Raw genomic sequence first — 14,808 nt, forward strand, 5'->3', positions numbered from 1 at the left:
TATGAGAAGAGATCTGTAATATGAAATAGCATTTTGCTTCATTTTCCCTCTTTCTCCCCCACTTACTGTCCCTCTGTTCTTTAATGTTATTTATTTTCCTAAGAGTGAATACACTACACCCTGAAACTCTGTCAAAGAGTCTGTAATGAAAATTTCCTGATATCCTTTGTTTTTCTTTCTAGCTTCCAGAAATCTTCCGGATTCCATTCCTCGTTTTGTACGTAAGGTCTCATTCTTTTGTTATAAAAGACAAGTCGTAAATGGTCTGTGTCCTTCATTTTGTGTCGTTTTCCTCTTCTTGTTCCTACTGTTTTCCCCCTATCGATCACTATTGTGTCCTTGGAGGCATCTATGTGTCTCCTACCGTTTTGAGGTCGAACATTTTAGAGAATGAGGCGAACAACGAGGTTTAGAGAAAGCAATGGTCAGATTTGGTAGGTAGATAACGGAAACTTTATTTTTCGATATTCAAGCTAACACTGGGAATAGAAAAGGAAAAAGAAGAAAAATACTGTTTATAGTTCGGCGCCAAGCTGAATGTGTCTCTAGTCATAAGCCTTACTAAATGAGGTTATTATGACTAACGAGCACATCCAGCGTGGCACGTTTTGGTACAGTTTCAGATAAAACCTACCGTCAGAATAAGTTAGAATATATGATGAATATATTGAGAATATCTGAAAGTATAAGATTCAGAAAGTTGGAAGAAGAGAGACGAGGTAGGGGACAAGTGAAAGGGTCAGAAGAAAAGGAAATGGCGGACGGAATGTCAAGAGAGACGGGACGAGAAGAAGAATGAGAAGTGGGCGGAGCTTCGGTAAAGAAGAAAAGAGAAGTTAGAGAAATGTATAAGAGAAAATATATGGGTAAATATAGAAGAAGTATTAGAGTCTGACTTGAAAAGTGGGCGGAGTCTAGGAGTTTCAGAAAACCGAAATGAGCAAGAAGATTTGAGGAAGAACGAGAGGATGGAAATGTTGAGTTAGGATGGAACACTCTGTTTCAGATTGCTTTCAGAAAGAGAAAAAGAAAAGCTCATAGTCTTCTTCAAATAAAAAATGTTTTCAGATCTTTCTCTCAAAAAGATCTAAATCAAAAAAAGTTTTTCTTTGATTTTCCTCAAATTTTCAAAACAAAAGGTAATTTCAGATTCAGAAGAGCTCATTAGGACTAGATTATGAGTATTCAGCTTTTCGTTCGAATTAAATTTCATTTTGAATTCTGAAAATTTAGACAGAATACAGAATTTGAGTTCATGTAAAGATGATACAAAAATCTGAATAAAATTGAGAGTTTTAACGAAAAGGTGGCTATTTTTTTTCTAAATAGAAAGTTTTGCTTCTCGTTGAAAATTTATTTAGAAGCACCGTTGAAGAAGTAGATTCCGGTGTTTGCAATAACAAAATCCGGTTAAACTTCTTCATCTGACATCGAATTGAGATATAGTTCAGCAACCTTCGTTTCATATTGAATCAGCTTGTAATAGGTTCACTATCATCTGAAATTCATTCTCTCCATAACCACCCAATCTCATCATTTGATCCTTCTTCTGAACAATTTCTCAAATCTCAAACATCATATTTATTTCCATTCTAGATACTCATCGGAACACATGTTCACAATAATCTAGACATCACGTCACTCGTGTCAATTTCAAAATTTCCAACCCTTCGACTCCAGCTGTTATTCTGTCCGCCACTTTACATTTGTTTACACCTATGGTCACTACCGTATCCTATGACTCATGTATGCATTTGTCTCCAATTTGTAACATATCTCAAGATTTGTGACCGTGAAGAAACTTGAGAATTTTGAGATCTGTTCGAGGACCAAAGCGTAAAAACTAATCAGACTTGTGACAGACTTGTGACTGTCTGTCTGTCTAGCGGCTAGTCTGGTAAGCAAGAGATTTGAAAGAGATATGAAGGGCAATGACAATGAAAGAGGAAGCTGTAGTAATCATAGTTTTAGAATAGATTTAGAGTTTCATCAGCTTATGAGATACCGTAGGAACATCAGGATGGCGGATTGGAATAAATAATGTAATCTGGGTCGACAAGGCTGTTAGAAATGTCAGAAGGTATTAAATACATGGACGATTGGTATCTGCCAAAGTTGTAGTGAAATTCAGAGCTGGAAGTCGAAAGTTGAGTCGGAGCAATTCGGCATTGAAAATCACTCAAACTTTCAATAAACTTTAAACTCCCGCTAAACTTCTGTACGGAAAACGAAAATGATCTAAAATGTAGATCGAATTTGGAAGCTTTATCGAATTTTTAATACACCGAGGCCTTACAGTCTTCTGATTTTGCTACCAGAATTTCAATAATTCTCTCTAAGCATGACAACTCATCTTTAGTAATCTTCTCCCTGGAACTCCCAGACTGAATCTATCTGGATCTGAAATCTCTTCGAACTCCAATTAGGTCAACTTTGTAAGTTTTTAAAAGTTGAAAATCGTCTACTCTTGTGTGTCTGCTTATCCATCGATGTGATCATTTCCAACGTCTCTACTACTTTCAAAATGTCAACCATTTCCCAGAATTAACTATCTTTGTGTTGTCCACCCATCAATCCATTTTTCCCTTCTCTCTTTCCATCTGGTTCCTTTCGTTTCCTCTCTCTGAATATTCGAGTTCTCTCACTGATTCCGAGTTGAAAAAGTGGTTGAAAAGGGCTACCTCCTACCCGCCAGGGCGTTTTTTATTGCTTTTCTTTCTTTGTGCGCGTAAATTTCGAAACGATGTAAACGGTGGAGGAGGAATGATGATGAAAATGAGATGGAAGGAAGAAAAGAGAAAACGGAAAAAGATTTGAATCTGGAGGTGACCGGACGGATAGAAGACAAAGCGACGGGCGCACCGTTGGTTATATTGTTGCACTTTTAGTTTGCAAAATAAGAAATCTTCTAGGAAGAGGAAAAGGTTGAGGAATCTGAAGAGGTCGGGGGAATCGGAAGAAATAAACGGTTTTCTTGAGTTTCAGCGAGCTTCGGAAGCCGATAGTTCGGTTTAGATCTCTGGATATCACATTTTTCTATAAAATCTGATTTAGATAAGAAAACACATTCCCGTATACATTTTGTGCTCTATATAATATTTCCAAAATGTTTGATTTCCAACGATCACTTGGGAAAAGCTTCTAAAAGATCCGAGAAAAGTGTCTATTTTAATTTCATAAATTGAACAACCGATCTGCATAGTTCGGGCCTTTAGAATCTGGAAACTTTTGAATCGTCTTGAATCTAGAGCCGAAATCCCTGTTACATCGAACAAGCTGACACCTTCTGAGTCTCTTACGTACAATCATTTTCAGATTCTCCGGACGGAAGTGTTCTCTTTTCGCAATCTATGAACACCGGATTTTCAGCCCGACCCACCTGTATCCCGGCTGTTCTGAAGATTATTTTTCGACGAGAAACTCTTCCAAAGATTTTTGCTGAAGTTTTAGTTCTTATGATGATGACCTACGCTGCACTTAACCTATCAAACTTTTCCATCCATTCTCCTCCAATTACCAAAAGCCTCACCATATTGCACTTCCTTTCTACAGCATTCTTTCTACAGTACAACTATTCAAATAGTGATGTAATGACGTGTAAATGACACATACAAAAGTGCACCATTTAATACTAACTAGCATTACCATCCAGAAGGTGGGAAAGTAAATATCACCAAAGAAACGGAAAAGGTTGAAGTGACGTGGATTAGAGGGTGACAAAAAGTCAGTGGACACTGTTTTTTGTGGAGAGGATGGTGGACACATGGACAAACAGATCGACATCCACGTCACGGAGATTCTGAAGTTATTTAAATACGCTCTGCCAAGGGTTTTTCGAATCCCAACCGTACCGATTCAGAAATTCAAATACGATATATTCGAATGATGATGACGTGATCAAAAGAGAATCATAATTAATTATGGATGCACGCAACGATACATAAACCATTTACCACCATCTGCCAACATTCCGATGCGCTTTTGATGACGTGTGGTGCAGGAGGGCTTAATTATAGTGCATACAATGCGGAGACAGTTTTATGTGACAAGAAACTGCTGTTTGAAAATGGAGATTAGGTTAGAAGGAATGAGTGGAACAGGTGGTTGTTGAGGGAGCAGATGTTTGAAGACAAAAGATTGATGGAGAGAGAGGGAAAAAATGAATGACAAGATGTGGGGGGATCAAGCAGGAAATTGTATGCCATTTTTGATCTCGTAATGAGTGACGTGAATACAAGAATTAGGTCTGGAGCGGTACAGTAGGCAAACGATTCTGTTGGAAATGTTGGAGAGCACTTGGATACGATAGCGTGGCGTAGCTGTAGACCTAGAATCACAGATTGTTGAGATATTATCGCACCACTAAAAGAGAAATTTCTGGAATTATTCTAAAATTAAGGCAGAAACACAATAACCTCCATTCTTCTGCAATTTCCTATATTGTGTTGTCCGACTGTATTTCCCAAATAATCATATGAGAGTCCAAACTGACGGATTTCCACTGAAAACATGTTCAAACTTCTACAGTTCACACTGAAGTTGGCGAATGTTCAATTTCAAATTTTCCGTTTCCAGCACCTCTTCCAATCGACAACTCTTTCTAAAAGAGATTTTTTAACATCATCCAGAGTTCCCATTATCTCTTTATTCAAATCTTGATAATCTCTGCGCAAAGACACTGAGGTACTAGGTACGAGGTACTTGAATAGATATCATCAACCGATAAGAGGAACCAAACTTTTTGACGATCTTGATCTGTACCGATAGAGGAAAATAATGAAGAGGTGTGACTCATTGGAAGAGAGAAGACACAAGAGAGGCATCGTTTGAAAGTTGAGAAGACAAGTTGCAAATTCTTTGCAGGACATTACTGTTTTGAAGAGGAAAGTTCCTTTTTCAAATTTTTAGAACATTTGAAAGGCACGTGATAAAGTTTCGTCTTGAAATCATGAGACATTCGTAGTTTTGAAAATTGAAAAATAGATAAAATAGTAGGTACAGTGTGAAACTGAGTTTTTCAAATAAAAATCCATTCTCAAATGTGCTCTACCGTAACTCTACCGTATCTGTTTGCTTATGTTTCGGCAGAGCGAGTTTGCTATATTTGTGCCGCACCAGTACTTGCAGGTTTTGAAGATTTCAGAAAATCCGATATGATTCAATTGAGAGACGCTATCAAATTTTGCTTCAAATTCAACCTTCTAGAAACTTAAAGTCTGCAATTCACTTTCTCCAAACCAACTCCAATTTCCAGAATTCAAATCACATGAATTTGAATCCAGAAGGCGTGCTTGGTGTGCCTATACTTCCAAATATGTCCTTGACTCTCTTCTCCTCCATCTCCATCTCAACACCGACAACCAACACACACAACGGCCGGAATCGAAAAAAGCGACCCGGGTGCCGGCCATCTGCCCTCTTTCACTCGATCTCTCTACCTACTCTCTGTTATCTGAACACTCACTAAGCATCAACCCATGAATCGGGTCACGCACACACACACACACACAGTACCGTGATGGTCACCTCCGCATGTCCTCGATGCAGCAAACACTCCGCCCCCTTTCACCCCCTTTTTCTTTCCTTTTCTATGCCTCATTCCTTATTCAGGATCTTCTAGAGCTCATTGGGCTCGGGTCTCTCAGCTCTCTCCTCGACAGTATTCTAAATATTTCTTCTATTCTTTATTCCCTACTTTATTCCCAAACCCTTGTCGGACCTTTGTGGATGTTTCCTTTTTCGGTGAAGTTGTTCCGTTGAATTATCTTCTTCACCGGGTTAACATCTACAGAGGTCCTCGAGGGTTTCTTTGCCCAAACGAGAAATTAGAAAAGAAAAAAGAGGCGATTCTGCCCGTGACAACAAGAAACTTGTGATTATGCCTAGAGAATGAAGAAGGGACATATCACAGTTTACTTGCTGTCGCAGGCGGTGTCATCTGAATTGTAGGTATTCTCAGAGAGTAGGTAAGAGGCCGGAAGAAGAGTTAGAGACTGAGAGAATGGCCGATCTGGATGTGCTCGTTAGTCATAGACGAATCACAGAAAACAGTCATATGACTAGAGACACATTCAGCTTGGCCTGGATCTCAAATTGAAGAATTTGAAGGTTGAAGGCCGTTGGGTGTCTCGCTAGTCGGGAGACTTTTGAGAGAACGGAATGAATTGAAATGGAGAAAATTTGTCGGCGGGATTCAGAGAATTCTAGAATCAAGGATTGCAGAATGTCAAATGTTTCGTAATCTTGACTTGCACATTTTGAAAGAATGCTCCAGAAGCCATCAGATTTTGAAACCTTCAACCGGTAGGCAAAGGGAACATCACGCCACAGTACAGTAATCCTACACCCTTCCACTTCAACGTTCCCACCACCCCGCCACTCACTCACGCCACCTACATTTATTCCTGCAACAAAACAAAGATTTGGATTAAGATTGCGTGTGATCTTGCGTCTTTCTCTCTCTTCTGTCTTCTCCGTACAGTAAAAGGGCAGATGGGAATGGAAGTGACGTCATGTGTCCCCTTATTTGGCAGCCTTTTGTTTGTTAGTCCAGGTTGAGAGGTATTGCGTTTGTGCTAAGGAAGTAGAGCATGGAAAGGAAATAAACAATGAGAAGGGTTGGCATGGTGCCAACATTGCACATTTATTTGAACGGGGATTGCAAAAAAAATGAGAAAAAGAAAAAAGAAAAATAGAAAAGAACGGGGATTGTGGTTTTTGAATCTCGAAGTTTGCACTGTCTTATCTTTGGAAAAAAGGCTTAAAGCATTGGCTCGGGTACTCCTGGATACATACGTCTCTGCTTCTTCTTTGGATTCTTACTGCGTGTCTTCATCTTGCAGACCGGGCATGTTGGAGCATTACGATGGATGTTGGCCCCACAGTTTTCACAGACCTGGAAACGAAAATAAATTTGAAGTAAAAGGGAAACTAGTCCTCATCAAGAAATAGCAAGAACTAGTCTCATTTGAACATCCAAAATACAAAAAGTTGAAAACCAAACCCTCTCGACTACCTTCATCTTGCTCGCCTCCACAAAACTTGGCGGCATTCTGTGACGATTCATCAAGTTGCGTGGCATATTGATAACACTTCCAGATGATTGTGGTTGTTGTTGAGCACAGTTGATAAGAGATTGGATGAATGCAGGAAGTTCCGATGGATTACGTGGAACATCTGGCATCATTGGCGGCTCACTTTCTTGTCTGAAGTTTCAGTAAAATAATTATGTTCAGGGAAACCAGTGATTTCAGAGAAGATTCATAAATGAATTAATATAACTAATTCTGGGGAAAATTTATGGGTCAGGAAGGAAATTCCGGAAAAAAACAAACCGAAATGTTAATTGGATTTAGAAAATCTGGAATCTAAAAAAGTTCAACGATGTTTTTGGACCTTCTCACACATTATTGTCAAGTAAGTCAATATTAGAAATCCAAAAACCGTTTACGACAAAAAGCTTTCAGAGGAATTATTGGAATTTTTAAACCCAAAAAATGTAAAACATCTTTCTTTATAACAAAACAAAAAAGCTTGCTCCCGGTGAGGCTCGAACTCACGACCTTCAGATTATGAGACTGACGCGCTGCCTACTGCGCTACGGAAGCGACGAGAGAACATGAATCTTCTTCCTTTTCCTTTTCTCTTTTTTCTTTTTTTCTTCGAGTTTCTGACCTATTTCCTTGTCTGTTATATGCTATTTCGGGTATAGTTTTTGAATTATATACGATTTGAACAGAACCGATGTCTTTCAATTTCTTAATTACTATAGATAGTAAAACTGAAAATAATGATGAAATGGGAATCTCGTGACTACCACAGAAAAGTGTAAGGATGATAAAAAAGATTGAGAATGAAATTTTCTCTTTGGAAAAATGAAATTGAGGGGTCAGTGTGAAAATCGCTTTAAAAATAATAGCTACAGCGAGACTGTGTAATTTTTAAAGCAATTTGCCGATTGGAAACTAAATCACTTTCGAAAAAGAAGCCCATTTCAGCTTACCTCGCACAAGTTTCCTTGAAGAGCTCTTCCTCTTCTGACGATTCCAATTTATGAACAATATTCATCGACTCCAGATTCTCATTCAAAAAACTTCTCATTCTCTCCACGTGACTCATCGCTACCGTAATCTTCTTCTTTCTTTTCTCTAATTCTGATCTCGAACTCTTCGTAATATCCTCCAGTGTATTGATATCCTGATTGATCTGTCTCAACTCTTCCGCATGATTTCTTCTCTCTAAATCTAGCTCCGTTTTCATTCCATTACACGTGGCAATATGATGTTCCAGCGCCTTCACTGACTCTTCTTCATTGCGAATTTCATTTGCCATTTTGTGAAATTCGTCGATTCCATGTCTGAAAATACATAATTTTCAGAACAAAAACCTTCAGATCATGAGACTGCCGTGCTGCTTCTGCGATACGGAAGCAACGGCTCTGAGTGCTTCTGATGAACACTCTACACCTCTTTTACTCACCTCAATTTCCCAATGTTTTGTAGGTTATTCGAGAAAATCTCCAGATTCATTTAGGAGCCAAGGAGCTAGAATGGGAGCTGAAAACAAGAAATAAAGGAATGGAAGAAGGGAAAGAAATAAGAAATCAGAGGAAGAAAAAGAAGAGGAATGGGAAGGAAAGTGATAAAACAATGCGAATAGCTGCGGGCAGAAAATAATCGAAAAATGGTTGGAAATAGGAGGAAAAACGGGGAGAAATAAAAACAAAAATCCATTCGTAATGTGCCTTCTCACACACTTTGAGTCACCGTACTGTAATATGGTATGAACAGAAGAAAAGAAGAAGATAGAGGATGGACCTCACTATTTTATTACTGTTTATTTTATCAATAATGTGTAATCAAATAGTTGTTGGGTCCGGGTGCCATGGTACGAAAGAGAGCAATGAATAATTTGTAGATTTTCGGAAAATTACAGGAAATGAAATGTAGACGGCTTTTCAGCTCTTTCAGCTCTAAGTGACATTCTGGCAAAGGTGGAGAATCAAGTTCTGGTCTTTGGAATTGAACAACTTCAAAGAATTCTTATCCGAAATTGAAAAAGTTTGTGCAAAATCTGATAGCAGTCAGAATTTTGGCAACGAATAGAACCTCTGGACTGATAGTTAGAGTCTACAATTGTTCTTTCCCGAAATTCCCAAAATACCGAAGCTTCTCAGCCTCCTCTTCAACGATTCCAGGTGAATGCATTAATGACAAAATGACAAGTTTCGAGAAGAAGGATATGAGATGAACAACGACGTCTTCTGATGATGAACGAAGAAGAAAAAAAGAAGAAGAAAAGGAAGAGGAATAGATTGATGGCCCATGACGATGTGACGAAAAGAAGAAGAATTCATTTACATAGACCCCACCTTTTCAAAAGACTTTTTCTCAAAAGACAGTCGTTTTTTGTTCTTTTTTGAACGTCGGTATCTCAATGACAGCGTTCGGAAAAGGCCAGGATTACGGTAGGTTCAATCTACACAAATCAATAGAAATTTTAGAAATCAGAAAGAAAGAAAAACTGGAAAATAAAAAACAAAATAATTCTTTCTTGAATCCTTCCCAAAAAATAATTTAATGAAAAAAAGAAGCTTACCAAAATGAAAAAGTCGAGAAAAACAACTCATCTATTCTTTGTTCATCCCCAAGAATAGAATCGAGAACAGCCAAAGAATAATATAAAAATTTGCATGCCGACAATAAACTCGCGGTGCTCGCAAAGAAAAAGAGCATTTGCATAAAAAAGGTGCGTCGGAAGGTGTGGACAGATCATGATGAAGTGGGAAGGAGGGAAAAAGAAAAGGGAAGAATTATGATGAGTTATTGAGGAAGCCACGACAAGAACAACGTTGACGTGGCACTATTGTTCACTAGAGTGTAAAATTTAGAGAAACAGTGTAAAGTAGCTATCAAACTGTTATCTGAGCATATGACAAGAAATTGTTTTTGTTTGTAAAATGACTATTAGGAAGCTTTAAGTCGATGATTAGTGTTCGCCCTCACTTGTTGCAATCCAGTGGTGCAAAAACGACATAGTTTTCAATTCAGAGCTCATACAAAAATGTTGCCAACAACAAAAATGAGGTTCGCTTATACACGAAAAACAACATCTCAAATTCTTTAAACATTTTCTTTTTTTGAGGTATATTTCACTTTTCGAACCAAAACAGAATGAGACAGAGAAATATCGAATCGAAAGAAACTCGCAATGTGATATGACTCAGATCTCATATTTTCTCACAGATTTCTAGAACGATTATAATGCATTTTTCAGAGAATATCTACGGGAAATCTTTTTTGCTTACAGATACATAACATAATAACTTGAATCAGATCCACTATGAGTCACCACTTAATGCTTTCTTTGCAGTTGTTTCCAGGGGAAATCTTTCGGATTTTAAAAGAATTCGTCTCTAATTCAAATATTTCAGATAGTAGGATATTAATACACATAATTAAGAAACACCTCTAGAATGCTCTGGAATTTACACTAAATCTAGTTCTCATCGTATTAAATAGTTTATTCTCGAAAACCATTTCAATCGAATCAAAACTAGAAACAAAATACAGGAAAAAGTAGGAAGAGAGACAAAACGTTATGGGCTTCCGCTTGTTCTTCTTTTCCAATTTTTTTCCAATTGTCGATCATCGTTTGCTTCTGCTCTCTATGTGTTTTTCGTGAGTCAGTTCTTTTAAAAAATAAAGAAAAATGGAAAAACTATGAGTCATTTTGGAAAGCTTTCTGTTTCATTTCGAACGCAAAAACGAAAACTGTTGATAGAAATGGAAGGCTCGGATAATAAATTCAGATCACTTCATAGCACCGTGTTCACATCATCACGTGATATTTCGAGTTGTCCAATTTCTTTGTTTTTGGGGTACTAACAATCTAACACAGGTATCACTTTCTGTTTTTCTATGGTAATATTTTAATTCCATACCGAGAACTATGCGTGGTACGGAGGGATTACGGAAACCGAACGCCCAAAATGTTAGTGAATGCATTTTTTTTGAATTGTGTTTCAGACAAAATAACACTAAACCAATTTCAGCAAAACCTGGTCAATCATCTGGCAAGCAATCCGAACGTACCTGTGCAAAAACTTCGTTATTCTGTTTCTGCCCCACAACCAAGAAACGCTCCTCGAAGACAACAGACCAAACCTAAACAACTCTTCTCAACCACTCATGAATGCAGAAACTCGTGGCGCAGGGGAAAATAACCCTACTTCTCATTCCAAAAAAGTGATAGATTAGTTGGTCCCGCCGAGCGATCTGACGATCCTGCCGCTGCTGCTTAACGACGGAACGAAATAGGTGATTCTGCTCCAGACCTAAATAGAAACAATGATCCAGTCGAGCAACTGAATAATCCTATGACTCTTGCTCAGCAACGTAACGAAGCTGTATCACAACTAATCCTGCACAGCAACGAAATCATATGCCAGCTTTGTTCCTTTCATTGATCTAATCTTCGTAGCTCTCTCATGCCTGACAATTATTTGACGATCAACATATCAACATGTCAAAAATTGATATTTCCCATTACCAGGTATTCATCATCAATGTTCTCATCACCTTTCTTTTTACTCACTCATCACCAAATAATGTCGCCCTTCGCTTTTCTCTTTCAGATTCCCAAAACATTTCACTGTGTAATTGCGGAAAATAATGATGGAAGAGATAACATAATAATGGTGAAGGGATCATCCCATTTAAGAATAATTTCTCTACGATTTTTTTGAATTCCTTTTCCAACGCTTACTCTTTCACATTGGAGAACAAGTATGCCGGCAGATTTGTTGATTTTTCGGAACATTTTATCTTCGAATTGATCCTTCTTCCCATAGCAGAACGATTCATTTACTTCCCTCCTGTTTGGAACTGTCCCCCATATTGACTCACTCGTAAATGTCTTCTTTATTCTGACGTCTTCTACCTCATCTGGCTTGTACTTGGCGCGAATTTCTAATCTGAAAGCTTTACAAAATAAAAACAACTTAACGTTTTCATTTACTTTGTGATGTTTTTTATTGTGTCAGTCTTTTTCAGACATTCGGTCATTCGGGCATCACGGTCATCTACTGGCACCCAACACACTCAAAGATCCACTTGAAGACTGTAAGTTTTTTTTTCGAGAAGTTGGTTTTCCAGAACCATAACCATGCTAAAACAATTATTTGGTATTGCCGAATTTACATATTTAATTATTTTCGGCTTGTCACTGCTGAAAGATCCTTGGGTCCCAAATATAACTTTTATGAGTTTTCAAGAAGTCTACTCAGAAAAACGTTTTAATTATTCATATTTGGGTCACTTTGCTGGTTTCTACACGTATTTAACCTGTGATGGAATAGCGCAACAACTTCTTTAATCGAAATAGTTCTACTTCAGTTTCATTAATGAGAGATTGGATGGAAGTTGAAAGAAATTAGAGAAAAATCAGTAATCGACTTGCTCCTCAAGACATTTGTCCTACTTTATAATTTCTGCGTAACCACTCATCTCAATAATTAATATTCTCAGCACCGTTCTATCACCAAATAAAGTTGATTTTTCGATGTTCTCATTCTTATTCCCAAAATATTTCATCGCAAGACATACAATGTTTATTCATGTCATCAAAGAGATCACAAAGAAATTGCGAAAAAAAGTGTGGAAATAAATAATTATATAATTATCGAGGAATCAGCCCATTCAAATCTCTTTTCTCTTTGGTTTCTTTGGGTTCTTGCTCCGACTCTTGCTCTTACACATTGGACAGATCGGGGCATTGCGATGGATTTGTTGAAAGCACGATTGGCAAGTCTGAAAAAGAGATATACTTTAATGCGGAGCGACTTCTTAACTTACTTTCATTGGTGGAGATTGATGGTCAGCAGATCTCATTTGTTGATGTTGCATTGCTGCAGCCATATGGGGTGGAGGTCTGAATTGTGGAGTTGGCGGATTATGGGCGAATCCTCCGAATTGTTCCAAGAAGTTGGATGAGTTGAATGGAAAGAGTTGTTTCAAATTGAAATTTGGAAAGGGAGATGGGATTCCACCTGAGATGACTGGAGTTACTGGCGCTGTCGACGGTTCGCTGGAATGTGATAACGTTTGTGTGTTTATACACTAAAAAACGTTGTTCAAATTCAATTTCTATTTCAAGATTCAGGTGAACTGGCATCACATTTCCAGAAACCTACATTTTGAGATGAGTCTGTGGAAGATCATCTTGACTCAATGCAATATCACACCCAGTTTCTTTCAACTTCTCATTTGTCGCTTCCATCAGTCTCAACAATATTTCGTATTTCTTCACTATATTGCTCTCTCGATCCTTCTTCTCTGATTCTGCTTCAGCGATTTCTCGTTCCAAATCACTTTTGTCCTGAAAAATGATTTCCGAGTTATAATAATGAATAGAAAAGAAAATCGCTCACCTGATTGATCAACTGAATAATTTCAGAATGTTCCTCTTTCTCTTTATTCAACTCGTCGATGGTTTTTGTCGTCTCTCTGATGAATCTGAAATAGGAAACTTCTAGAGAACAACCAATTAGTAAGATCGACTCACTTTTCAGTGTTTTCAAGCTCGCTGAGCTCCTCGAGTAGCTCGTTTCGTTTTGCAAAGTAATCGTCGACTTTCGTTCTGGAAAAATACAAAAACTTTGAGTAAGCAGGAAGCGAGTAATGCCTAGATTGACAAATACTTGCTGATGTTGCTTAAAACTTTTCAGATTTTTAGTTGAAGGCTAGAATTACTTTCTACAATCTCCACATTATCTCATTTCCAGGTCAACAACTTAAATGTTCTCCTTCGAACGTTTTCATTCCAAGCCATTAAACCCATCACAACTACCCAAAATCAAACTCACTTTGCATTTGCAACTTTGTACAGTTCAGTCATCGATAAATTCGTCGTCGTCGTCGTTTCAACACCCATAATCGGAGAAACTGTTGCGGCGGTCATATTTACGAAGTGTTGAAGCGTGGCTGTAAAATATGGAGATTGCATAAAAAGGTACGGTGGAGAAGGAAAGAGAAGTCGGAAAAGTAGAAAAAGGACTGGAGAGAAAAAGTATGGGAAAACGGAGAAAAATAAAAAAATATAGTGGGAGATGTATAGAAGAAGAGAAAAGGAAGGGACGAGAGCCAGCCAATCAGAATAGGGGCGGAGTCGGATATGTGGGAAGGGAGAAAAATGAAAAAGGAAAATGGGAAGAGTGGGGATGGAATTGAAATTTTAAATCCTTTATAAAGGTCGGGATGGAGCAGAAATTGATTCTGCTGACACTAATGTTTTGAAGACAAAGTTTTTAAAAGAGGAATCGCAGCCAGAGTGTTCCAGAAAAGTAGATAAAGCTCGAGATGAGCTATTTGCTTTTGTTTAAATTTTGATTAAATTCAATATATTTTGGTAGCATTATATCAAGCAAGGTTATTAATAATAAACAATAGAAATGAACGCAATTTGTTGATCTACTCTTTTGATAAAGACTCGTTAAGGACAATCTTGATTATGACATTTCCTTTAGACATTTATTAGGTTAGTGTCAATAGATCTTGAGGTTCTGATAGGTTAGGATGCACATGGGCTACTGGTTGAGAAGAGTTGGGAGTGCTAAATAAGGCCGAAGAGATGGGAAATGCACAACTATCGCATATGCTTAATGCAACTTTTAATATCTTCAAAGAGATCACAAAGTAATTGCGAAAAAGACTAATGAAATAAATAAGTATAAAATTATCAAGGAACCAGTCCATTCAAATCTCTTTTCTCTTTGGTTTCTTTGGGTTCTTGCTCCGACTCTTGCTCTTA

The 14,808-nt window shown here is 37.8% G+C and overlaps 1 protein-coding gene across 1 annotated transcript; it reads right to left on the reverse strand.

Annotated features, from left to right (window-relative positions):
* Positions 1 to 6,760: 6,760 nt before the first annotated feature.
* On the reverse strand, positions 6,761 to 8,528 carry GCK72_005218 (uncharacterized protein; the record flags this gene model as incomplete). Its single annotated transcript, XM_003117343.2, has 4 exons — positions 6,761 to 6,895; positions 7,016 to 7,205; positions 8,003 to 8,356; positions 8,479 to 8,528. 4 exons carry the CDS (start codon positions 8,526 to 8,528, stop codon positions 6,761 to 6,763), a joined length of 729 nt encoding a protein of 242 aa, XP_003117391.2.
* Positions 8,529 to 14,808: the final 6,280 nt, after the last annotated feature.

Source organism: Caenorhabditis remanei, chromosome II, assembly GCF_010183535.1.
Source record: "Caenorhabditis remanei strain PX506 chromosome II, whole genome shotgun sequence".
NCBI classification, from domain to species: domain Eukaryota; kingdom Metazoa; phylum Nematoda; class Chromadorea; order Rhabditida; family Rhabditidae; genus Caenorhabditis; species Caenorhabditis remanei.